We start from the raw sequence: 25,951 nt of genomic DNA, 5'->3' as shown, positions 1-25,951 counted from the left end.
GTCGGTGATTGTGGTGGCCAGGTCATCTGATGCAGCACTCCATCACTCTCCTTGGACAAATAGCCCTTACAACACTCCTCCAGGCTGTGTCTTATTGTCCTGTTGAAAAACTAATGATAGTGGGACTAAGTGAAAACCAGATGGGATAGCGTATCGCTGCAGAATGCTGAGGTAGCCATGCTGGTTAAGTGTGCCTTGAATTCTAAATAAATCAGTGTCACCATCACACCTCCTCCTCCATGGTTCACAGTGGGAACCACATAAAGAGATCATCCGTTCACCTACTCTGCGTCTCACAAAGACACAGTGGTTGGAACCAAAAATCTAAAATACTCATCAGACCAAATGACAGATTTCCACCGGTCTAATGTCCATTCCTTGTGTTTCTTGGCCCAAGCAAGTCTCTTCTTCTTATGGGTGTCCTTTAGTAGTGGTTTCCTTGCAGCAATTCAACCATGAAGGCCTGATTCACAAAGTCTCCCCTGAACAGTTGATATTGAGTTGTGTCTGTTACTCTGTGAAGTGCAATCTAAGGTGCAGTTAATTGCCGATTTCTGAGGCTGGTAACTAATGAACTGTGGCAGAGGTAACTCCGGGTCTTCCTTTCCTGTTGTGGTCCTCATGAGAGCCAGTTTCATCATAGCTCTTGATGGTTTTGTGACTGCACTTGAAGAAACTTTTTGGAATGACTGACCTTCATGTCTTAAAGTTATGATGGACTGTCGTTTCTCTTTGCTTATTCGAGCTGCTCATGCAATAATATCGACTTGGTCTTTTACCAAATAGGGCTATCTTCTGTATACCACCCCTACCTTGTCACAACACAACTGATTGGCTCAAACGCATTAAGAAGGAAATAAATTCCACAAATTAACTTTCAGGTAGTCACCAGAAATGCATTTCAAGTGACTACCTCATGAAGCTGGTTGAGAGAATGCCAAGTGTGTGCAAAGCTGTCATCAAGGCAAAGGGTGGCAACTTTGAAGAATCTCAAATATATTTCGATTTTTTTAACACTTTTCTGGTTACTACATGATTCCATGTGTTATTTCATAGTTTTGATGTCGTCACCATTATTCTACAAATGTAGAAAATAGTCAAAATAAAGAAAAAACATTGAATGAGTAGGTGTGTCCAAACTTTTGACTGGTACTGTAGTTGTAGCGTACGTTGGCCGGGATTCAATGCAAGGCGCGTCATGGCGCTGCGCACTACAACAACTTTAGTCCGCAATTTACTCTTGAGAGGAAATGGGCAGCGTTTACCATAAAATGTGATCTCCGCAAATGTTATGGAAATGACTTTAAAACGTCATTGTTGGCTGTATATTGCTGCACGCTATAACACCTCTTTCATTGAAGCCCAGCCTTTTTCTTTATTGCTGTCCTTTGAAGCAAATTAGGCCTACTTTTACTGGAGAATCAGTAGAAATTGTATTGCAGAAAGAAACATTGTATCAGAGAAACATTTATTTTGATAAATTACAACTTTAATTTGGTATATTGTTTCATTTCAACATTACTGCATTAGTTTGTTTTCGTAATACAAGGTTTGGAATGCTTAAGCTAGGCTAACCAACAATACAGTGCACAGTTGTCACTAGTGTCATTTTTCATACAGTTTGATGTTCTACAGTAACATTATATATTTATATAACATATTGACTTATATATTTGAATTCACTTGTATAGAAAATAAAATATTTTGTATTATTGCGAAGTACACATTGCAAATCACTGGAGATCAATTAGCCGACATTAAAACAGAAAAAAAGAGAGACGTAAAAAAAAACATGAGTGGCTGGTGGGCAATACAATCGCCATGCTGTGGACGCAGCTGTAGTAGAGCAAGGGAATTCATGAAGAAAAGCATTCAACCTAGTCTGATTTAAGTCAAAGTTAAACTGCATCCCTGCTTCTCTGTCTTGCATGTGGCATAGACAGATCCAAATTTGCACCTGACCTTACCGTAAACTATTATACCACACATACATCCCCCGTGTTACACTAGCCATGCAAAGCCTGTGTGACCAAAATACCCGTACTTATTGCTCTTGCTTTAGCGTGAGTGTTTTGAGTTAAAGGTATCGGTTAAAGTGCTTTTATCAATATGGTGTGGCAAATTGCTACAGACTCAGAGGTAAGGAAAGGTAGTCTACATACATTGTTCATCGCTTCTAAATATACCAGGCCGCAGTATGTTTAATGAAGATGTTATATCCACATGTGCACTTCAGGAGTGAGATCACTCAGATTTTTTTTTTTTGACAATCAAATCCCTTTGGACATATGCAAATGATGACTGTGGAATAATTATTCTGTTGATTCTCAGCAGGAGAAAAGAAAACAAGAAAGCTCTTTTACAGTACAGCCCGTAACGTGGGTCAGGCCATAATAAACATGACCTTCTGACAGATTGTCAACCATCATAGTCCTATCTAGGTTGCTGTTATACCCATGATCTACTGCTCCAACCTATCAATGTAAGGAGAACAATCATTTTGTAACGACACTAGTTTGGATGAAAGAAGCGTTTGGTCTCTAATGTCAGTATGGTTCAGTTCCAGTAAGGTAGCCAACCAACCATAAGATGGAATGACTTTAAAAAGCACAGAGCCATGTCAAGCACATGAAGCAATATAAAGCACATGGAGCCAATGTAAAAAGTGTATGAAACCAAATAAAGCATGTGAACCGAATATAAAGTACTAGAAGCAATATAAAGCAAATAAACCACATTAACACATCGTAGAACACATTAAGAAATACAAAGCAAAGGAACCCGAAATAAAGCATGTGATCCGAATGGAAAAAAATCACATGTAGCAGCAATTATACAAATGCAAATAAACACATGTAAAGCATGCATAACGCAGACAGAACCACAAGCATGGCCAAACTTAGTCCTGGGAAACGAATACCCTCCTCCTTGCGATTCCATGAACCCACTTCCAAACGAGGCCAGAGAATTTATACAGACATAGATTCAACAATCCATTAAATGTGAAAAATTATTCAGCGTGGAGCTGAGATAGGAAACAAAAATTCATTTGCATTTGAACAATTAAGGAAATTAGTGAAGCAAGACATTGAAGCCACTTACAAATGTTCACCTTCCTTCCCTACAGGAAATACTGAACAAAGGCTGCTGCAACGTGACAGACATAGCATTGTCATACACCAATTAATATTAAAGTCCCTAGACAGGTTGTATGGCTTGAGATTTAGTTGTCTGCAAGGAACGAAAACACAATGATGCCGAGAGTGTTACAAACACACTGCATGATTTTCAGACACCAACCAGGGCTTGCTTCGATACAAAAACTATTTGGATGGAAAAATCTGCGTTTAAACCATTGGTGCACAATATGGTTGGTGAGAAACACCCTGAATTAGATTTTAAGGTAGCCTACATGTACCGGGCAACTACACTGAACAAAAATATAAACGCAACATGTAAAGTGTTGGTCCATTGTCTTATGAGCTGAAATAAAAGATCCCAGAAATGTTATATACGCACAAAAATGTTATTTCGCCAAAGATTTTGTGCACAAATTAGTTTACATCCCTGTTAGTGAGCACTTCTCCTTTGCCAAGATAATCCATCCACCTGACAGGTGTGGCATATCAAGAAGGTGATTAAACAGCATGATCATTACACAAGTGCACCTTGTGCTGGGGACAATAGGCCACTCTAAAATGTGCAGTTTTGTCACACAACACAATGCCACAGATGTCTCAAGTTGAGGGAGTGCGCAATTGTCACACTGACTGCAGGAATGTCCACCAGAGCTTTTTCCAGTGAATTGAATGTTCATTTCTCTACCATAACCCACCTCCAATGTCGTTTTAGAGAATGTCAGTACGTCCAACCAGCCTCACAACCACACATCATATGTAGGGTGTTGTGTGGGCGAGTGGTTTGCTGACATCAATGTTGTGAACAGTGTCCCATGGTGTTGGTAGGGTTATGATATGGGAAGAAATAAGCTACGGAGTACGAACACAATTGCATTTTATCAATGGCAATTTGAATGCTCAAAAATACGGTGACAAATTCGAGGCCCATCGTGAGGACCATTTTTATTTTTTAAGTTATTTGTGACCAACAGATGCATATCTGTATTCCCAGTCATTTGAAATCCATAGATTAGGGCCTAATGAATTGATTTCAATTGAGTGATTTCCTCATGTGAACTGTAACTCTAAAATCTTTGAAATTGTTGCATGTTGCATTGATATTTTTGTTCAGTATAAATTTAAAGATCGGTCTTCTGAACACTAACGATAACAGTGGTTCCTCCTTTCCAGCAGGAAACCATTGACGGTCTTTAAGTGGTGGCCAAATAAAAGAGCGCTGGGAAAGCTGAGGTAAACAGCTAACACTAGCACTAAGGCTAATTTTAAAAAAAAGGGGGCTTAGAAACAGTTTCCAGGGCTAGTTTCCAAGCTAAAGTTGACTTTCTATGGCTGCCCTTACATAACCTATTTCGGAAACCTTGTAAATGTCATGTTCATACTATACTAGATTTCTGGTGTCGTTGAAATAACAATACAATGGAGAGAAAAATCTGCCAGGGAAGTATCAAAATGTCAATCATTCCATAAAGCTTCATTTTAAACCCCTCTCTGATCAATAAGACCTTGTCCTCGTCTACTCTCACAGCCAAAGCAGCCTGTCCTTTACAACATGCTCTGACATTTCAACACATCATTCAATTTGGTTTCAGTGAAGAAAGTGAGACGCTTGATCTATTTTACCTTCCTGGACTCAACCTACAAGTACCCGCCACTGCAATGCCCATGTGAGGGAATGGGTACATGAAAGGAGAACACCACCTACACACACGATGTAGTACTTTATGTGCGCGAGTGGCCACGGTTTCTTAGAAGCACGCCATTACGTCGTCACACCGTCCTCATGTTCCCCCCTCTACTGTAACCTCAGTAACCACCGTGCTCCTCTTCCTCACCTCCCGCTCTCCCTCCCTCTCGCTCTCCTCCCCTAAGCTGTAACGAGAACCCTCTCTCTCCTCCCTCCTCCTCCTCTCCTCAGCTGTAACGAGACTCTCTCTCTCTCTCTGGGCGTAAAGTGACAGCACACAAAGGTCGGAGAGGAAGGTGACAATCAGCAAACTAGGCCACGGTCTTGGACATCTTAGGCTTCTCTAGTTGAGAGACTCCAGCTAAAGTTGTCACTCATGCTACAAATCTAAGATGGTTATACAGTAGGTGGGTTGAGGGTCAACAGTAATCACATTGACAATATAGCTAACATTCTTGAAATCAAAATCAAATACTCAATTGTTCCTATTGATCTTATGGCTTTGTGTCGAAAAGAGAAGCAATGTACTGTATACATAATATACTGTACATGTCAAGGTTTTCATAGTCTTACACAAACCCTAGATTAGCTTTACGCTGTTGTGCGAGTAGAATATGTGTTGGCTCTTGCGTTCGGATGTGAATTTGCTTACAGCTAGCTAGCGCACTTCCCGTGATGGTTATAGACCTCAGTGTTAGCAGAGGAGCGATGACCTCTTCGTTTGCGTCGACATTACAGCACGGCATTTGTTTTAAAGGGCATCGTTCAATTAAAATGGTTATAATCAATATAATCGCTATGCACATTTTACACCAATATACTGCATTGAATAGCTAGTTTTGCCCATGTCCTCATGCTTGTATCTCCAGGCCATCATTATAAGTAACATGCAAACCTCACCGGCCATGTGGTGCTCGCTCGTGTGACGAAGTGTCTGCGTAGCCAAGCCCTAAAATACAACTTCGTTCTATTAGAGTCGCGCTGCAAGTCCCCTCCTTATTGGATATCAGGAAGATACAAACCCACGCGAAAGCTTGAGAGACAAAACGAGGAGAGATTCACTAAAGATAAACTAAAAACTAACAAGGTTTCCCTTTTTAATCGATGTCGGAGTAGAGAAACACTCCGGGTCAAAAATTCTACAAAGAACCAGCTAATAAAAGGACAATATGCATGTCAGGTAAAATAACAAGCCAATGTCCATCTCCTAGGACAAACTACCTAGCAAGAGCTAGCTGGCTACATGTTTCATGTGTGTTTCGACTTGCCCCAAATTAACATAGTTGGTTTTGATATTTTAACCGGCGTGTCATGATCACGTCTGGTGTGGATCGACAAACTCAACATACGCGCGATGGTGGACGCATGCACAGCCGGTGTAGTCAGAGTGTAAGAATTTGTTTTTAATTGACTCACCTGGATAAATAAAGGTTAAATTAATTATATATTCTTGGCCATTGAGGTGGTTAGACGATACAGATCCGTAGTCCCCTCACATCCTTTACAGTGATGCCTAAAACCCCACATGTCTATGGAACACTAGATTTTCAAAAAGGGGAGTGCTAAAAACCAAGGGGGGACGTTAAACTGGCAACAAGGTCTTTTAAAAATGTCAAAACAGTTGATGTAAATAAGGTGCAAGAGAGTAAAGAATAGATCAAACCCGTAAGATGAATTGTAAGATGCAACTACCGGCAAGAGTATGGAGAAAACACCACAAAATGGTTCTGAAATGGCCCATACTAGAGCATTTTCTTAAAGGGAACATATCCCCCTGAGACCCACCAATTCATTTTTGTACACTCTCTTTGACATGCCACTGTATTAAGTCCTGTTGTACCTGAGAGGACATTCTGGGCTTTTCAATGATATCACATGAGTGGGGGTGTGACCTGGATAACTTTCTCTTCCTGGATTTTCAAAATGGCTGCCAACACAATTAGCATACGTTGTGGTAAGAAGATAAGTGTGTGTAATTGTGTAATTATAATTTTTGTGAGTTTGATAATCAAATTGCTTCTAGTAAATATCTTAGAAATAATGTGGTGAGTTTTCAGAGCAGTGTAATCTTTTTTCACATTTATAAATGTCCTTTGTAGAGGACATCAGGATGTGACAACTATGTTTACCTACTATACCCATTTACTGTAATATACATTTTTAATATTTACTATCAACCGTTTCTTTATGTCCACTACAGCGCACATACAAATGTCTTTGTAAATAATTTTGACTCAAAACACAAAATGAAGACATTCCAAAACCTTTTTTGGCTGGGTGTCAGGAGGATAACAGTATTTGGTGTGATTTTAGGCATTGGTTTATATAGGGGAGTTAAGTCCATTCAAGATCAACAAATCTCTTGGTGTTGCATCACAAGCCTTCTGTTATGTAAATGAGCTTATACTGCACAGTATACACGTCTCGGTGACGCTGACGATTTTGTACGTTCGATTAAAATAGAGAGGCTATGCTTAAAGCGGCGATGCCAGGTTTGCATCTCAACATTTCCAAGTCTGCGCTTGGCGCATTCCTTAGCCTTAGGGTCTCCATAGGCGAGGTGGTGAAGAAAGAGGTCCATCGAGTTTAGCACAGTGAAAACATTACATCCAGCGTGAAGTACATCCGGTGTACAGCACCAAGTACACCAAGTAGAACCCTGACCAGCTGAATGACAAACGATGACAAAAGACAACCACATAAACAATAGTCTCATATTAACCCTGAAATTCAAAACAAGCAGTTAAGTGGCTAATTGTGTGATAAAATGCACCTAGTGAAAAGGAGTTTACTCTAAGTGTCTGACCAAAAAAATAAGGCTAACTTTTCTTGAAAGTAGAAGAACGATCGTAAACGTTATGAAACCAAATGTGGAACACCAGTCCAAACCTTTGGTAACGCATTATTATGTTCCCCCGTCTCTCGGGCTAATTCCCACCAAACCCAAGATCACCCAAGGCGGCGACTGCCTTCCTGTCACTTAAAAAATGAAAAAAGAGCAATGACAACTATTGAAAAAAAGATGGCTATTTAGTCTCCTTTTCTCTTTTGGTTCATAAAACAAGTTATGTCCTAAGTCCTTTCTTAACAGTTTTGGCTTCATTGGTTCCTCAACCAATGGGATAGCAAACTCAAATGAGGTGGTGGTGGAGTGAGAGGAGGTGGACCTTTCCCCTGTAGTGCCCCGCTCAGGGGGAGGAGCTGCTGCAACCAGGCCCCTCCATATTCCTCACAATGGGAGGAGCTCGTTTTTTTTTTAGGGAAGGAATGGTTCATCCTCCTCGTCCTCATTACTAGGGCCCGGGTCACTCAGACACCTCATCAGCCCTGGGTTCTTGTTGCCCCCCTCTTCCTCTCCCTTCTCCTCTTTCCCGGCCGAGGACGGCTTCATCATCAGGCCTTGGTCCTCATCCCGGTCGGCCCCCTCCCTCTGACCCAGGCCCTGGTCCGTGGCACCCCGCTTGGAGAACTCGTTCAGCATGTTGACAGAGTCCGGGGACTGGGGGGAGGCTAGGTCCACCTGGATGGTGGGGACGCCGTCTGAAGACGCCTTGATGTTGTAGAAGGCGTTGGGGTCTGCGCGGGGCAGGCAAGGAAAAGGGTTAGCGTACGGTACATTACTCCAAAACAGGGGAGGCCAACCAAAGGGCACGTTGAGTAGGCAAACGCTGTGTAACGTCGCAGATAGAAATGTCATGAATAGAGCTTACCTGATTCCTATTCTACACGTCAGGTGTATGTTTGTTCCATATATCTGTATTTCGAAACGTTCCACAGCGTCATGGCGTGCTAGTGAGCTGGGCTAGAACAGCAGCTCCCACACTATGCCTCTCTATGACTAGGGTTGGCCAACCCTGACTAGAACAAATACTTCAACTGTTCACCGAACAAAAATAGATATACAATACACATTCACAAAGTCACAAAAACACTCACATTACACACACACATATATATATACACACATTCACAAACAATTACATCACAGCTGTGGTGCCGCATCATTCCGTAACCTGATCATGTCAACCGCATGAAAAATGCACGCTAGAATCATGCATATTGCATTTACAAATGGAAGCAAGCAACAGTTACATGCGTATACAGTAAGTTTGTAGTCGAGGCTATTGGCCGCCACAGCCCATCACCTTCTACACTCACTAGAACTGTGCTACATACCTGGAATGACTTTGGCCCCTGCGTTTTCAGCTTTGAAATCACTGTCTAAAATAAAACTATGCGCAACGCTGCTTTACATGTAAACATATTTCCAGTAGAAATACAATAAAAGGTGGAGCAGCCTACTGTATAACAGAGTAATGTAATTACATTCTGTAGATAGCATCACTGGCAGCCATTTAAACGTTATAAACTGTAACAATCTGACCAAACTAGGTATACTACATGTGAAGCAAATGCAATCCTTTCGACTCAAAACTCCAAAAATATATTTAAGTGATAAAGTGCAAAGGTGCCCAAAAGGTCTGTGATGGAACAAGTCTGTTTCCATCATCTTTCCTGTTGCTTCAAAAGCAACCTTACATCAAGTGTTGATTCACACTACCAAGCCAAGCCAGCCTGGTTACACAACCACCATAGTTCCAGGAACCATGCTGGAAAGGACAATTTGAAAATAAATATCAGCGCCAGACCAGTAATGGGATGGGTTGGCACGATAGTGTAAAAATGATCAGCACCAGACCAGTAATGGGATGGGTTGGCACGATAGTGTAAAAATGATCAGCACCAGACCAGTAATGGGATGGGTTGGCAGGATAGTGTAAAAATGATCAGCACCAGACCAGTAATGGGATGGGTTGGCACGATAGTGTAAAAATGATCAGCACCAGACCAGTAATGGGATGGGTTGGCAGGATAGTGTAAAAATGATCAGCACCAGACCAGTAATGGGATGGGTTGGCAGGATAGTGTAAAAATGATCAGCACCAGACCAGTAATGGGATGGGTTGGCACGATAGTGTAAAAATGATCAGCACCAGACCAGTAATGGGATGGGTTGGCAGGATAGTGTAAAAATGATCAGCACCAGACCAGTAATGGGATGGGTTGGCAGGATAGTGTAAAAATGATCAGCACCAGACCAGTAATGGGATGGGTTGGCAGGATAGTGTAAAAAAGGGAGCGTCAGGGTGTGATGTGGGTGTAGGATGGACTCACCTGAGGCCAGTCTGGCTCTGCACATGGTGGGGGAGTCGGGAGGTGCGGCAGGGACTGTGAGGTAGTTACTCATCTCCGTCATCTGTTCACAGGCACACACAAGCAACCCTTTCAATATACAAGGTTTGTGGGTTTGATTCCCGCATCAGACACACGTAGTGAATACTGTATATGAATTGTCGGCGACTGCCAGCCACTTTAGATTAAAGCATAGTGCCATACAGCCATATTATTTACGATACTTTATTGTCCATTTTAATGGAAATTCTTTTAGTGAGGTCAGCAATATAGAAATCAATGCATTACAGCAATACTTCCAAACACTAGATAGGGCAATATCATAAAGCCCAACCAAATCACATCTTCAATACAAAAGTGCTATTAAAGTTTGACAGGTCGGTAAATTGTGTTTACCGGTCTGTTGGGATCAGCGTTTTCCTCCACTCTACAGTGTCCTTTTAAAAAGTTCTATTCAGTTAAAATGTTACTTCATTTCCAAAATAAACAATTCTGCTACGATCTGCAGAGTCCTCAGTCTACAGTGTCCTCAGTGTCCTTTTTAATCAAACAGTTCTATTTAATCAAGATGTTGCTTCCATTTTCATTACATAATTAGAGACTGATTAAATGCAAGTTGGCCTTCGGGCCACAAAGCTGCATAAATTAATCAGGAACTGATTGTGTCAGGAAAATTAATTGAGTTGAGGAGGGGGGGCAATTTATGGAACACTGACTACATCCATAATAGTTAGGCTAAATTAATGCGATTGTTTAAAACAAAGTTTACAAACTGTGAGTAATGAGAGAACTTTGTGTCTGGTTGTCTGTTGAAGTTCTCTCTATGTCTGGGGGAGTCTTGGCATGGCTTCCAAAACCGATTTGGCTACATTTCATTGTTTCATCCAGTAGAATAAATGTTTTGACCAAATCCAAAGAGCAGAATTTGGCCACGTGGGCTTCCATCCTTAATCCACCCTCTTTCAGAGAATAGGCTGTTTGGACCGGGTATTTTTGGGAGGATCCCATGTATACATCTATTTATGTATCATTTGCAGCTGAGGGGATAAATATAGTTCTATTGAACTGAATTAGTGGAATTCCAGACTAAGTGAGCACAACAATGGTGAACGCAGCGTTCAATCTGGTTTAACCAGGCTAGGAGAGTCTGCTAGTCTAACCTTCTTCTCTAGCTCGATCATCCTCTGCTTCTTCAGGATGAAGTCGTTCCATCCATCCTCGAAAGGATCGGCCACCAGAGTGTGTCGGTTGTAGGAGCGCAGCTGGAGGGAGAGACGACACACACAAAACACACACTATGGGACAGGAACGCTATAGAGCTAGGATCACACAATAATAATAATAATACACTTTTCAGGCACCAGAGTGGATCTGTTGTAGGAGCGCAGCTGGGAGGAAGGAGAGACAAAACGCATTCATTCAACTCCCACCACGGGACAGGGAGGTCTAAGCTAGGACCACACAGCAACAATGCACACTTGTATTCATGATGATGCAGGCTTATGACTACTTTACTACTATAATCTCAAGAGATTTAACGTTTGACAATACTAATGAGAAAATGGCAAACAAAGCATGTGATGTATGTAAAATGTATGCAAGCATGACTGAGTCGCTATGGATAAAAGCGTCTGCTAAATGGCATATATTATATTATGTAAAATTGTCTTCTCTCTTTACAAACAGAGTGAGCATCTGAATTCCTACATTACTAGCGGAGAGAAAACCCCAAATCGCAAAAAAAAAAAAAGGATCTGAGATCAGCTTTGCAGTTGCCCTCCTAATGTTACCCCTCAGATTAGTGGAGGGTAAATCTGATCCTATATCAGCGCTCACCCTCTGGCGGGTCTTCTGCAGGTTACTCCTGAGGATCTTCCGGATCTCCTCCTCACGGCCCTTGGTGAACTGAGGCAGGGCCCGCTCTGCTACAGCGGGCGGCAGCTTCTTGGGCTGGATGTTCCTGGAAGAGAGAAAGGAGAAAAACAAGAGACATGTTGACTGTGGCTCTACGGATAACTATGGTTGTTTTCGGTCACTACCAAGCACTAACTCACTTAGAAATTACTTCCTGTAACACCCACGAGAAAGATTTCAGGCACTTTCTCCCATACCAGTTATTTACAGGAAGTAATTGCTAGTTCAGCCTCTTGACTTTCAAACCTCTCTGGCGTTCGACACACACACAGGCTTGCGCGGATATAGGCTAACGCAACGATGTGGAAATGGCTATCAAGTGTAGAGCTGGTGAGCTGGAGGGGGAAAGAGGGTGGAGCACTCACTGCATGGAGACCTGCGAGGGCATGGCGGAGGGCAGCTTGACGCCCCCGCCGCTCTCCACCAGCTCGATGGCCTGCTTGAACTCCATCTTGTGGTAGAAGGCGATGAGCTGCGGCTCCTTGTAGCGCTCGCCCGCTATCAGGCACTTCTTTATGTACTTCTTGTTGAAGCGGTTTAGCCTGCGGGGAGAGAGGGAGAGAGAGACAAGAAAACAAGTCAACCTTCGAGCCCTTATATCCCATTGCCTCCATGTCTTGCCCCTCTATATTACACAGCCATTACCAGCCTCATTAAAACCTTATAAAGGTTAATTGATGAAAAGCTCTTGAATATGAGTAGAGCGCACACACACACACACACACACACACACACACACACACACACACACAGGAGACAGTGTTGTCACTGGCAGGAACACACACTGAAAACAGACCGCTATAGGATGAGCCCAGTGTTTTCATCATAATGCTCTAAATCCAAGGGGGGACTCTACTCCAGAGATCGATCCAGTTAGACATTGTGTTATGTCAAAGTCTGTTTGGAACTGGATCTGAAGGTGAAATATGACAACTGTCGGGTGATAAAAATCGGCCTACAGAGATGTCTGAACAGATCCTACACGTGGTTCTCGAGAGAATAACTTCCACATAAAACGCCCAAGGCTGTTGAAACGTAATACTGTTGTGGGTAAATACTGCATAGGGAAGGAAAACACACAAAGTGATTGAGGTTCACTCGGTTAGGAACGGCGATGCTTTATGATTCCCATCACATTATTGGGTTCAGTACGGTTTCATTGAAGGACAACCATCGGTTCTGAAAGATAATCCACTTAAGGTGCTAGCTGCTACTGCCAACGCCTGGTGGATGGCAGCTTCACCGCCACCTTACGGAGTTAGCCTTGGGATCTTTGTTCAAGTCAAACAGAAGGAAATAGACAACAAACAGATGACTGGACTGTGTAATAGAAAGTTGTCACGTTAAGGATCTTCAACCTAAGAATAAGAGGTAATCAAATGTTTTTATTACAGTGAAGAAGAAAAAAAAAAAAACACAGCGCTTGTCACCGTGACCCTTTAAGTCCATCCTTTGCTACGTACTTGTCTTTCCAGTGGTGATGGCCGTAGTGTCCACAGATGTCCTCAATGCCAGTCAGCAGATGGTCCAGGAACTAGGGGGAAGAAAACAACGTTTACGTCCAAATATTGTATCTACGGTAACCAACAAGAGAAACAGATATTTGAAATGCTTTGAAAATGGGAAGTGAAAAGTGTAACCAAGCCTAATCTGTTACTACTTTTTGTGTGTCTATTACATGGAAATAGTCCAGAAAAGTATATTTTCCACATCACACAGGCCACCATTTTGTCATTTTTGGATTATCCCTTAAGTAGCCTTTTCCCCACGGAGATTCTTCCACTTGCAACAGGAATTAGCCACAATCTGGCCAATAGAGAGAGCATTAGGCCTAGATGATGTCCATCACACTCACAGATTGAAGCAGAGAAATAGGCACTGACAGATGACGTTCAGTCGGGGGTCAGTTTTGTTCCTGTATTTTGATTATGGCCACTGCTGTGACAGTTCTGCACAGGGACAGTTTGACATGCAGAGTTGCTATGGGAACACGCAGTTTGGTCGTGCCACTGAATTTATTTCAAGTCGCTCAAAATTTTTTCGGGCAGCGAAGGGACTTTCCTGACAGTCGTTTCTGCATCAGTTCTACCTCTGGTAGAAGAAAACTTCACAATTTCTCACAATAGATGGTACTTTATAATGAAAGCCTCAAGCAAGGTGACACACAGTACGTCAGGGTCAGCCCCAGGTGCCAACTAGGCAAGAGATAGACTTTCTAAAGTAAAAACAACTGCAACCTCAAATATCCATTCATCAAACAACCTACTGACCAATTTGTGAGACCACAAACACAATGGTTCTCACATTAAAGCCCTGAGGGACTCCACCTGGCTCTTAAAAACACCCTCATCCACTCCCGGTGCACTCTAGGAGTCCTAGAACATCTCTGTTTATTTTCATCACTGCCATTTACGCTGGAGAAGGAGCTATAAGCTGCTAACCGGGGCATCTAGCCTAGAGCGCCGGTGACTCATCGCTCCTCTGTGCACCAGAGAACTAACAGAGCCCCGTAAAGAGACACTGTGTGTGTGTGTGTGTGTGTGTACACAGTACGTGCCGTTATTATGTGGCTATTATTAGCAACAGGAGCGACCGAGTGACGGTGTGCCGTGCTGCTCAGTGGTCACTCGAGGGCAGAGAGAGAATGATCAGTAGCATCAGAGGAAGCCAGGCCTACGCAGGGAGATTTTACTTGCCAATCTGGCAACCATGGTGGATGAGTCAGTGGAGACAGTGGAGAATGAGAGGATGGTCCATTGGGAGCCATGCAGGAAGTTTAATTAGTCTGAGTTAAGAGGAAGCAGGGGAATGCTGCATTCCATTATTAAAACCACCCAGCAAGGCAATGTCAGCAAGACGAAATACATTAGAAGAAGATCATTCCATTAATGGCAGATAGAGGGGAAGTGCAGAGCAATATTTGGCACTCAACATGTAATGACAGTACTGAAGTCTGGACAGATACTTCACCTCAAAGTCAAATGGACATCCCTCAGATTGAAATAACCAAATCATTCATTTAACCACAGCCATTAATGCAATAACCCATTTTACAGGGAAAGCTGGTTAGACAATTAAGGTGAACAAGACCAGCCTTGCAGTGTTGCTTCAGTGAGTTTCCTGCTCTTGTACTGAAAATGTCATATCCTGACCAGGGCCTGTGGGCCTGTATTTATAAAGTGTCTCAGAGTAGCAGTGCAGATCTAGGATCAGTTTTGCCATTTAGATGCTAAAACATCAGCACTCTTAGTAAGAGACACTTTATGAATATGGACCCAGAGCGCGTATATCCCAGGAGGAAATTAACTGGTCTGATGGGTGGTCCGGCTACAGAGGAGCGGTTCGAGAAGGAGAGGCCAGGATGTGAGGGGGTTGACGGGGGTTAAAGGTCACCTGGGTGTGGATCTCCTCATTGATGGAGCGCTTGGCCTCCTGCTTCTTCTTCACGGCCAACAGGTCCACCAGGGGTTTGATAGTCATGCCCTGAGAGGGTGAGGAGGAGAAGAGAGAAAGAGAGAGAGAGAGAGAGAAGGGAGAGGTTACTAAGGCAACATTAGTGATCCTGACGAACAAATGATAAATGTCCATCTTTAAAATCTACGCGACACCAGCGACCCAAGAGAAGCCTGCAATGTCCATTTCAACACCTTCCATTCGTGTGCATGGTGTTTACTCTGTTCCTTTCCTCAAAGTCACTGCACAGAGAAGCACTGGCTGAGGGGTGAATTTCATGTCATTTATTTCCAGAGCTACTGTAGTCTGTATCCACTTTGTGTATTTAGCAGTCAAGCAACATTTGCATTTAAATGAAGTTATGCGCAGGTGGTTGGTGCACAAGGCCGTTCCATCTACGACTGAGGAGTGCTGGGAAAAGGATTTATCAATGCTGGTTAATATACCATTTGGCATACTGGTTTTATCAATCTCTTTTATCCTGTTCCTGTGTGTGTGTGTGTGTGTGTGTGTGTGTGTGTGTGTGTGTGTGTGTGTGTGTGTGTGTGTGTGTCCGTAGGCTTTAGCGTACCATTCTCTCTCATAAGGAGATTAAGTCTATCTGGTTAACTATTATACCCTAAGTGGATGACAACAGACTCTGGCCCTTAAATAATACCCCTGCCAGCACGCACGCACGCACACACCCAATCCATCCCAGACTGCCAGCACTGAGTGAAAGATTTACTGAAGACATTTGTTTCACAAAAGGCTTATAGAAGGCTTTATTTTAGTAGCTGCCATTTTGGGGATACTCAGCCAGATGACGAGTGTCCTAGTGCTTCCGCATGCATCGACAGCTTCACTGTAAGATGAGTTTGCTCAGCAGGACTGGGGGAATATCTGACGCACGGAGCTTCAAACGGACCCGCGAGCGCGTGTGTGTGCTTCAAAGTAGTAGCTGCAGTGACCTTTTGTCACACTAGCATACAGTAGCAATGGGTACAAACAAACCATGAAAATCATTGAACACTTTAGGCCTTAAAATATACTAGGGACAAGAGAGCAACAGCACAATGTAGCAACAAAGCAACCCATTTTGACCCAAAAGCACTCTGTAATATAGTCAACTTCCTATTAGGGCTGGGCGATATATATCGTGTGACGGTAGAAAAATGTCTGTCGTTTCATATTATGCTCTATCGTTTATTTCGTTGTGTCGGAAATCACACTCTTTACGGCAATATTTTTCGGCAATTGGACGTGGCTTTGTGTTCTTCGAAGGAAATTTGCAACACAAACATGGAGGAGAGTGGATGTGACACAGGGCACGGAGACACGGAGCTCGTACCTAAAAGAGGGGCTACTTCGGTCGCGTGGACGTGGTTTGGGTATGAAAAGTCTGACACGGACCAGAAAACCGTCCTCTGCAAAATATGCCGCAGGCCGGTCCCAACGACAGGCTCATACACCACTAACCTCTTTCACCACCTGCGTAAGAATCATGTGAAAGAGTGTGGACAGAGTCTACGGATGAGACCCCAAAAAGTACAGTCGAGTGCTCAAAACAAACCCCCGACTCAGACATTGCAAGAGACTTTTGCCCGCGGCACACCATATGGAAAATAATCGCAAAGATGGAAGGAGATAATAGCTGCCGTTACAACTTACATCTGCAAAGACACGGCCCAAATTTACACGGTCGAGAAACGGGGGTTTTGTGAGTTGGTGCTAACGCTCGACCCAAGGTACCAAATGCAAATACCTAATTAATTGTTGAGTATAATTCAAAATGTAATAAGAAATATGTCTTTTTAACATGTGGTCATTGTACATAAACTATTTATTTATCGAAATTTATACAAAATGTGTATATCGTCATATGTATCGTTATATGAAATTACCAATATCAGGATATGAGATTTTGGCCATATCGCCCAGGACCTACTTCCTAATATTTAGAGTTCACTCAGTGACACATTTTATCTGATAGTCTTTTTAACTTGCCATAATTTAAAGAGTGCTTTCGATTTCATTATAAATCTGAAGACATAAGCAGAATTAGAGGGTTGCTAGCCAGGTACAAGCTCTTTTTGTGCTGTCTTGCCAACTCCTATGGTCATTGGCGTGGCAACCATGGCTGGCATGACAACTGTGGTCGTGCGGGCGTGACAACTGTGGCCATTGGCGTGACAACTGTGGCCATTGGCGGCGTGGCCAGGCGGACGGGTGCTTAGACAGCACAAATCAGATCTGGGACCAGGTTAAAGGACTGGCCCAATACCCACCTGTACAAACACGGTGAAGAAGATTTCGGTGATGATGGCGGTGAGGAACATGGTCCTCATGGGGAAGAGGTCCTTGTCTAGCAGGTAGCCCAGGGAGAAGGCGATGGCCCCTCGCAGGCCACCGTAGGCCACAATGAACTGGTCCTTGGTGGTCAGCTTGACGATGCGGAACTTGTTGATGATGAAGGTAAGGCCCACCACGCCTGGGAGGGCGAGAGAGAGAAGAGAGGGAGAGAGAGAGAGAGAGAGCAGAAGCGAGTCAACCTTCAAGGCCTTTTATCTGATTGACTTCATGTTTGCTCCCTCCTTACACACAGCCAATACCAGCCTCATTAGAACCTAAGAAAGGATCAACAGCTTCTGAGAAAGAGGAGTAGAGCCCACACACTACATTGGAGACACTGGAACACACATTGTGAAACTAGCAGATTATAAGAATCAGAAAACTATGTTTGGTGAGAATAGAGAATGGTCAATGGGGATAGTGCAATGTCAAGTCACCAGGTTTCAAACTAGCACGTAAAGTCAGATGGAGGTCTGCTTTGGGTCTATCTATAACTGCAGAAATGACATAATACTTGAAGAAATATTTTCGCTTCCTTTTTTTAGGGACGTGTATCTGACGAGTTTTGAAATCTGGGCTTCCTCGATGTGAGGACCAAGCGGACAAAACAAGGGGCACTTCCTCTAATAGTTGTCTCATTACCTAACTGAAATGTAGTGACTGGTATTTCAGTCTGGCTCCAAGAATAACTATCCCTTGTAGTGTTGAGGATGTTAAAAATCTGTATCGCATCCTCTACTGAAACAACTTGACCAAATTATAACAAACTATGAGAAAGTTGGGCCTGTCACGTCATTTCTCTCACCATCTTTTGGAATCTGATGTAGAGACTGGTACAGTACAGTGAAGAAGGTGTCCGTGTTCGACTCACCAATGACACGTGACACCAGACAGAGGATGACGGTGACGGAGACAAAGGTCCAGTTCCAGGCGTGCGGCCCGGCCACCGTGGCCACGCCCAGGAAGATGAAGATGAGGGTCTCGCTCACGCTGCTCCACATCTTCAGGAAGTACTTGACGGTGGTGTGGGACTTGTGGGATATGTTGGCCTCCACGTAGGGTCGCATCACCGCGCCGCACGCAATCAGCCTGGGGGGAGAGAGAGAGAGAGAGGGATGATTATAAATGAGTTCTCTGAGAAAGAAACCTTTTCTTGTCTGACAACGTCCCGTCATTTAATGTCTATTCTGAATTGTAGCATCTTAGAATGAAAACCCCCAGACACATAAGTATGTTTTAGTATTTCATTGTAACTTAAACTATTCATTTACTGGCTGCACCTGGCGTAAGCTACCCGAGGTTCCCTGAGCAAGGAAATATGGCAGATATTTATAGGGCTGCGGACATCAGAAAGCAAACTCTATATAGTAACATACGCATTTTGCTACACCTGCTATAAGACGTGCTAAAGTGTCTACGTGACCAATACATTTTGATTGGATTTGATATTGATGCAATATAGTGATGGGGGGGATCGTTACAGTTAGACGTCGCAATATTATATCGATATTTGACTCCAAGTATCGATTTTTGCTACCATAGGTAGCGTTAGATGGCGCGAGTCAGTTGTATTTGCACCAAATAGTGAGCCAAGATGTTTTTAGAACTTGGATGTCCCTGACTGTTCAAAACGAGCTGTTTTCTCATGCCCTCACTTGTCTCTCTGCAGCAGACATATAGTGAGCAATATGTTTAGGAACATCCAATTACCGTACCGAAATGCAATACATATAGAATCGTGAGAATCGCAAGACATATCCCGTCAATACGTGGTTGTGTTTCTATCTCCTGCCTTGGTATAGGCTCAGATTATATAGGCTATGTCGTCACACTCCTATCGCACAGCACTGTAGCCTACGCATACTGTCAAATAGGCTACCGGTCTATTTACTTTCGAGCATTCTTGGCTATTGAGTGAGCAGTTGGTAAATGGTAGTCTACTATTTGTTGTGTAGCAGGAATAAACCAGTCATGTCAGAAAAGGAGAGACATGATTATGACTTAGGCCTATATAACAAATGTAAAAGAAATAGGTTAAGACTACACGATGCTATGTGATCGCCTTAGCAACAGCAAATGAATCAGTTTTACCATTAGCCCTACGTTTTACTGATTTCTACTAGCCTACCAGTAAAATAATTCCTGTGCATCAAACACTTCCATTTTCTCCAAACAAAAAAAAGGACATTTGCTTGCAATACAATTAATCAACCACGAGAAGTTGTGCATAAGCATGGTCTGAGCTGTACGTGGAGAAACACTTCCCCGTCAACCTTTGCGGGAAAACTCTGTGCACGAAATGTGTCTTTTTTGTGCTGGGGACCATGTTACTACATGAATCCAACTACCAACAGTGTAAATATAGGCTACATTACATTCTAGTTAATGCTAATGACAAAGTTATGGCCTTCCCTGTGGCTCAGTTGGTAGAGCATGGTGTTTGCAACGGCAGGGTTGTGGGTTCGATTCCCACGGGGGGCCAGTACGGAGAAAAAAAAAATGTATGAAATTAGATGAAATTAAATGTATGCATTCACTACTGTAAGTCGCTCTGGATAAGAGCGTCTGCTAAATGACTAAAATGTAAATGTAGTCTCGTACTTCATTGACATGGCATAGAAAGTAGTCACATCAAACGGGTTTAAAAAAAAAAATATATATATATATATATATATATATATATATATATATATATATATATACACACACACTGTAAAGTATTTACATGCTAAGAGAACAAGTATTTCACATACAGTAGAACCATTGCAACAAGGATACAGTTTGTGTTGGTAACTGTGGCGTAAGAGCTCATGAAACAAGGCCTCCATTTCCTCAGCTTGTTCTACGAGTTTGTTCCACGAGTGAACCAATGACTCACTGATTGGACATATGGAACCCGAGTTAAGATGTCCACATCCACTCCCCTGTATAGCATTGCAACCACTTCTCTATTCCTAGTGTCTTGCGTGAGGCAACCCACCTCAGTGACTTTAAGGGCAGCCAGCTACCTCATTCCCTTACATAACACACAGTTGTCCATCATTCCGCTCAATTTCACTCCGGGGCGAGATCTCATATACAAGCACTGGACAAATAGCACCATGTACTAATTCAAATCATCTTTACGATGGAAGGCATGGACAGAGTGCCAACAGGCCTGGGAACAGTCTGCCCTACAGTTCTACCATTGCTCCTGTAAAACCCACCGACAGGAAACTCAATTCATCAGCAGCACCTATGTTTATGATCCATATTCCATAACTCACCACCTTTTAGAAAAAGCAGGAGACGAAAGCGGAAGAGAGGAGAGGAAGGGAGATGAGAATGATATGTACACAGGTGTTAGGGCCAGAGGCGTGACAGGGTGCTGTAAATTCAGCGTTGTATCCCTGCTCTGGGCTGCACATCCGTTGGCCTGTCACGACATGTAGGCGAGTTACTGCCGTTTTGAGAGAACTCGTATGGATGTCCTTGGCTGGGACAGACCCGGCCACATTGTATTGATTTGACCATTTAGTCATGAATATTGCTAAGAAGCTAAGAATATAATTCAGTGTACACTTATGAGTGAGATCTTTTTCCAAGGAAGATAATGATAATAGAAGACAATGCAGGAATTAAACATGGTCATACTTTTCCTTTAGCGAAACACAGAATCAATGGTGTTGCTGGACCAGCCGGACAGGTTCAAAAGGTCATGTGTCACAGCCACTCTGTCAATGCATTATAAACACTAAACCAGCCTAGGCAGAACTCTCATAGAAAACTTCTTTATTCTAAACAATATATATGATTCATGACAGACAGAAACTCAAAAAACCTTGGCCACTAGAAAGATTGTGTGTATGTGCGAGTGTGTGTCTGTCTGTCTGTGAGCGTGTGTGTACCCCACACCCCTTACTTACGCCATAATTCCAGACAGGTGGAACATCTCGGCCGAGAGGTAGGCCATATAGCTGTAAACGAACACGAAGAGGGGCTCGATGACGCGGGTGTGCGAGGTGAACCGGGAGGTGAAGGCCGCCAGGATACCGTAGATGGCGCCCACGGCGATGCCGCCCAGCGACACAATCAGGAAGCAGATGACCCCAAGGACCACGTCCATCGGCGTTACCTCACCTGCGCCAGAGTACTCTTCAAACAGGTGGTATAAGACCTAGAGTGGAGGGGAGGGAGAGAGAGAGAGACCTTCGAGACATGGCTCAAGTGTACAGAGAATAACAGAGCCCACACCCAAGTGCTCCTCAAACAGGTGTTATAAGACCTAGAGAGAATGGAGGGGGGTTTGAAAATAATCGGAAATAAACAACTGGTTTGGATTCCGTTGGTAAAAGCATGGTGCAAGCATGCCAGGGTCATGGGTTTGATACCCGCTGGGGCCCCAATAAAATGCATACACTCCCTGTACTGTGGATAAAAGTGTCTGCTGAGTGGCATATAAACCAGTGATATTATATGGTCTAACGTTTCGGTATAGTCACTACAGAAAAGATAAATCTCTCGTGGACAGATGTACTTAACATAAATGGTATCACAGCAACAGACTGTGGGATGCGACAACTAACGAGGAACTTTATTGAGGGGCCCCTGATTTTTCTTCACTGATCATTTGGACAAATCACAATTTCACAGGTGCTTGAATTTGAGGGGTTTTTTTTGGGGGGGGGGGCATAGACTTGCCCAAAACCTGCAGAGAGAGGGGGTGGGGCTGCCGCCCTGCTTCCAGTCTTCCATGATCTTTTCCAACACATCTGCCCTCAGAACTTAATCAAGCATATGACGCAAACAGGTGAGGTTTTAGTTCTGGGATTCCGAGATCAATGTTTGTCCCGTGTGGCTCAGTTGGTAGAGCATGGTGTTTGCAACGCCAGGGTTGTGGATTCGATTTCCACGGGGGACCAGTACGAAAAGAAGAAAAAAAAAAAATAAATGTATGAAATGTATGCATTCACTACTGTAAGTCGCTCTGGATAAGAGCGTCTGCTAAATGACTAAAATGTAAATGTAATGTTGTCCTGGTACTGCAAATAAACTGAACATAGCAGAACAATTCTGCACACTTGCGCCCGTCTGCCCCACAATATTAAAATGATTTGGCTGAACTATCATTAATTTAAGTCTCATGACTCCAAGGCTATTTTAAGTGAACTGGTCCTCTCAAAACAGCCAGTGTGTGGGGACAGTACAATCAATAAATATAGCAACAGGAACCACTGTGCCTCACAATATATGCCACACTTAGCACACGACTTTAACCAAAGTAACTTACAGAACAATAGTGTTTTTCAATAGGGCTATGTGATGCCTGCTTCATGCAAGGAAGCAAACAGTAAAATAAAAAAACTCAAAATGTTTTTTCAACTTTATATTTTCAATAACCAACCCATAAGAGACAGATGGTCCATCTCACAACTGTTTCGGCAGAGGAAAGAGAAGGAAGTCATGAGAGAAAATAATTGAAAATAGATTTGGCCTCTGGTGGCCCACTAAACTGGGTCAGCTTTCGTACAAAAGGTCACAAATCACCAAAACCTAACCAACCTATTACTGGCGAGGAGCTAAAAGTTAGCTCGAAGGTATGAATTCAATATCCAGTGACAGAAGTATGGTGGGATTTTCCAAAAAGACTAGGCCCAATTCAAATCAGGCTAATTTGGTACTAGGCTATTCTGATTTCTTGTGCCAGTCCAAACCAATATTCTGTCCACAGAAATAACAACACAATCAACTAACAACTGAGTCATCTTCATATGGAGGATGAATGTAGCCTACTTCTGAAAATATAGTTTGGTTTTATTATATTGTACTGCATAGCATAGTGCTGTATAGTATTGTACTGCATGGCATTATCTATTTTTGGGGGAAACCCTGATGTGATTGTACTGTAATTAATTAATTGATTATCTAGAATTGCATTGTACTCTATTGCCCTGCATAACACTGCATACCACCCTATTCACCACTCACTCACCACAGTGACAGCATCATTGAGCAGTGACTCTCCGAACACCAGAATGTGCAGCAGCTCGTTGATGTGGATCTCCTCAAACACAGCCAGCACGGCCACCGGGTCCACGGCCGAGATGATGGTCCCGAACAGCAGGCATGGCAGCAGCTCCACCTGGCTCAGGTATGTGCCCTCGATCTGGCACACGGCGTAGAGGAGACCCCCTACGAAGAAGGCGTTCCACAGGGTGCCAACCACGGCGAACATCAGGATGGTGCCGATGTTCTCCATGAAGGGCCGGATGGGCAGAAAGTAGCCCGCATCCAGGATGATTGGGGGGAGGAGGCACAGGAAGAAGAGGTTGGAGTCCAGCACGGGGGGTACCTCCTCGCCCGCCAGCTTGATGAGGCCGCCGACCAGGAGGCCCACCACAATGAGTAGACAGGACTCGGGCACGATGCTGGACAGCCGGGGGATCAGGTGGAACCCTGAGGGAGGGAGAAGGTGATTAAATGCATTGTTCTCGTTCATTGTTCTCAAGGTTTACTTTTTCTAGGCGTAATCTGGAATGTACCAGTCACCTGAAACTTCAAACTCATTGAAGATAAGGACCAGAAAACAATCACCAGTGACTCACTGAACCTTGAGTTAAAAGCCCCACCAAATGCATATTCAGAATAGACTTTGTTTATAAGTGGAACAGAATCACATTATTTGTTCTCTTTTTCAGAGCTAATTTAACATGCCAGTATTGCTTGCACAAGTGACATTTCAACAGACCAGAACATATCTAGGCCTCAAAGATATGGCTGGTGGGTGTGAAAATGCACAGAAGAAACAAACTTGATATCTGGCCAGAATCTGCAAGTCAGAACACGAGAAGAGTCTGCCGCATTTTCAATGTCACACACCCACAGTATCACATGTATTTTGTCAGAGGTGGAAATAGTTATGCTAAGCAAATTCCTCATAATATGAATCACGTGACTCCTTTCAGAGAGAAACCACACACAGACCATTCTCGTTGTGATCATATGACATTGTTACTGAGGAAAATTTGACTGAAAAAGGTTCACTTCAACTTCACGTTAACTAGGCCTAGTATGGGGCCTCCCTAGTTGCGCAGTGGTCTAAGGTACTGCATCGCAGTGCTAGCTGTGCCACTAGAGATTCTGGGTTCGAGTCCAGGCTCTGTCGCAGCCGGCTGTGACCGGGAGACCCATGGGGCGGCGCACAATTGGCCCAGCGTCGTCCGGGTTAGGGGAGGGTTTGGCCGGCAGCGATGTCAATGTCCCATCGCGCACTAGCGATTTTTGTGGCGGGCCGGGCGCAGTGCACGCTGACCAGGTGTACGGTGGACGCACACCTCTCCTGAGTCCATACGGGAGTTGTAGCAATGAGACAAGACTAACTACCAATTGAATACCACGAAAAAGGGGTAATATTTATATGATTTTCTTTTTTTTTAACTAATCCGAGTATAACATCAAAAGATGGTCCTTTTTTTCACTGATATTTCCTAATCCAATTTTTCTGGTTGTCTCAACATTGGCTAATGCAGGCTCAGACAGGCTAGCTTAGTCCCAAGGGCCCAGTTTTTCAAAATGCTTAATCTGGATCAGAATGATCCGGATTCTGTAATCCAATTTTTTTTTGCTATCCAAGATCAGATCGATCTGGCTGTTTTTGAGATTGTTTTTGAGACAATAAAATCGGATAGGATCTTTCTGATCCGGATACCACAATATCAAGGTCACAGAATCAGGATTTTCAGTGCTTTGAACAGGCCTACTACACCTTGTCATCTACTACGTCTAAACTGTCATAGGGAAACAGATGAGTAAACCACATTAATAATAAAAGGGAACTTGATTAAAAAGAAGAGAGCCTGAATATCACTTATAAGTAAGTAGGTACATTTATTTGACACTTCTCAGTAACAAAATGACCACCTAGGCCAACCTAAACCAACACAATGAAACTTTGGTTTTCAGATATAAGAATGTTTTTTTAAACATCCTTACTTTAGTTACATTGAAATGTCTTGGTTGTAGTGCATTTCACCTTTCTAAAACCCAAAGTGAAGCGCCCTTTCCAGTGGGATCAAGATAATTCCAGATTTTCGGCATCAAAACTATCCTAATCACTATCTTTGAGTGCAAAAACGACATTCAAACCTGATTCAAGGTCAGGTTGGACTACCAAATCCTTATCCCTATCAGAACCACTTTTTTTTATTAGTTTTGAAAAACATTTAATCCTGTGATTGCAGAAATCAGATAACTTTTG

The 25,951-nt window shown here is 43.2% G+C and overlaps 1 protein-coding gene across 1 annotated transcript in view; it reads right to left on the bottom strand.

The window, feature by feature from the left end:
* Positions 1 to 1,467: 1,467 nt before the first annotated feature.
* LOC106582892 (sodium/hydrogen exchanger 1) overlaps positions 1,468 to 25,951 on the bottom strand; it is a 42,496-nt gene continuing 18,012 nt past the window's right edge. The window contains exons 2-12 of the mRNA XM_014166485.3: positions 23,687 to 24,150; positions 21,621 to 21,871; positions 18,587 to 18,804; positions 17,652 to 17,854; positions 15,325 to 15,414; positions 13,395 to 13,465; positions 12,297 to 12,473; positions 11,854 to 11,977; positions 11,178 to 11,279; positions 10,000 to 10,081; positions 1,468 to 8,400 (exon numbers count right to left, since the gene is read on the bottom strand). Of these exons, the coding sequence (XP_014021960.1) occupies positions 8,081 to 8,400; positions 10,000 to 10,081; positions 11,178 to 11,279; positions 11,854 to 11,977; positions 12,297 to 12,473; positions 13,395 to 13,465; positions 15,325 to 15,414; positions 17,652 to 17,854; positions 18,587 to 18,804; positions 21,621 to 21,871; positions 23,687 to 24,150 (2,102 nt within the window). The 3' untranslated portion in view covers positions 1,468 to 8,080. The remainder of the gene's footprint in view (positions 8,401 to 9,999; positions 10,082 to 11,177; positions 11,280 to 11,853; positions 11,978 to 12,296; positions 12,474 to 13,394; positions 13,466 to 15,324; positions 15,415 to 17,651; positions 17,855 to 18,586; positions 18,805 to 21,620; positions 21,872 to 23,686; positions 24,151 to 25,951) is intronic.

The sequence above is a fragment of the Salmo salar genome, chromosome 02 (assembly GCF_965601325.2).
Source record: "Salmo salar chromosome 02, fSalSal1, whole genome shotgun sequence".
In the NCBI taxonomy this organism is placed as follows: domain Eukaryota; kingdom Metazoa; phylum Chordata; class Actinopteri; order Salmoniformes; family Salmonidae; genus Salmo; species Salmo salar.
Note: the sequence above shows the minus strand (reverse complement) of the source record. Positions and strands in the feature narration are given on the sequence as shown.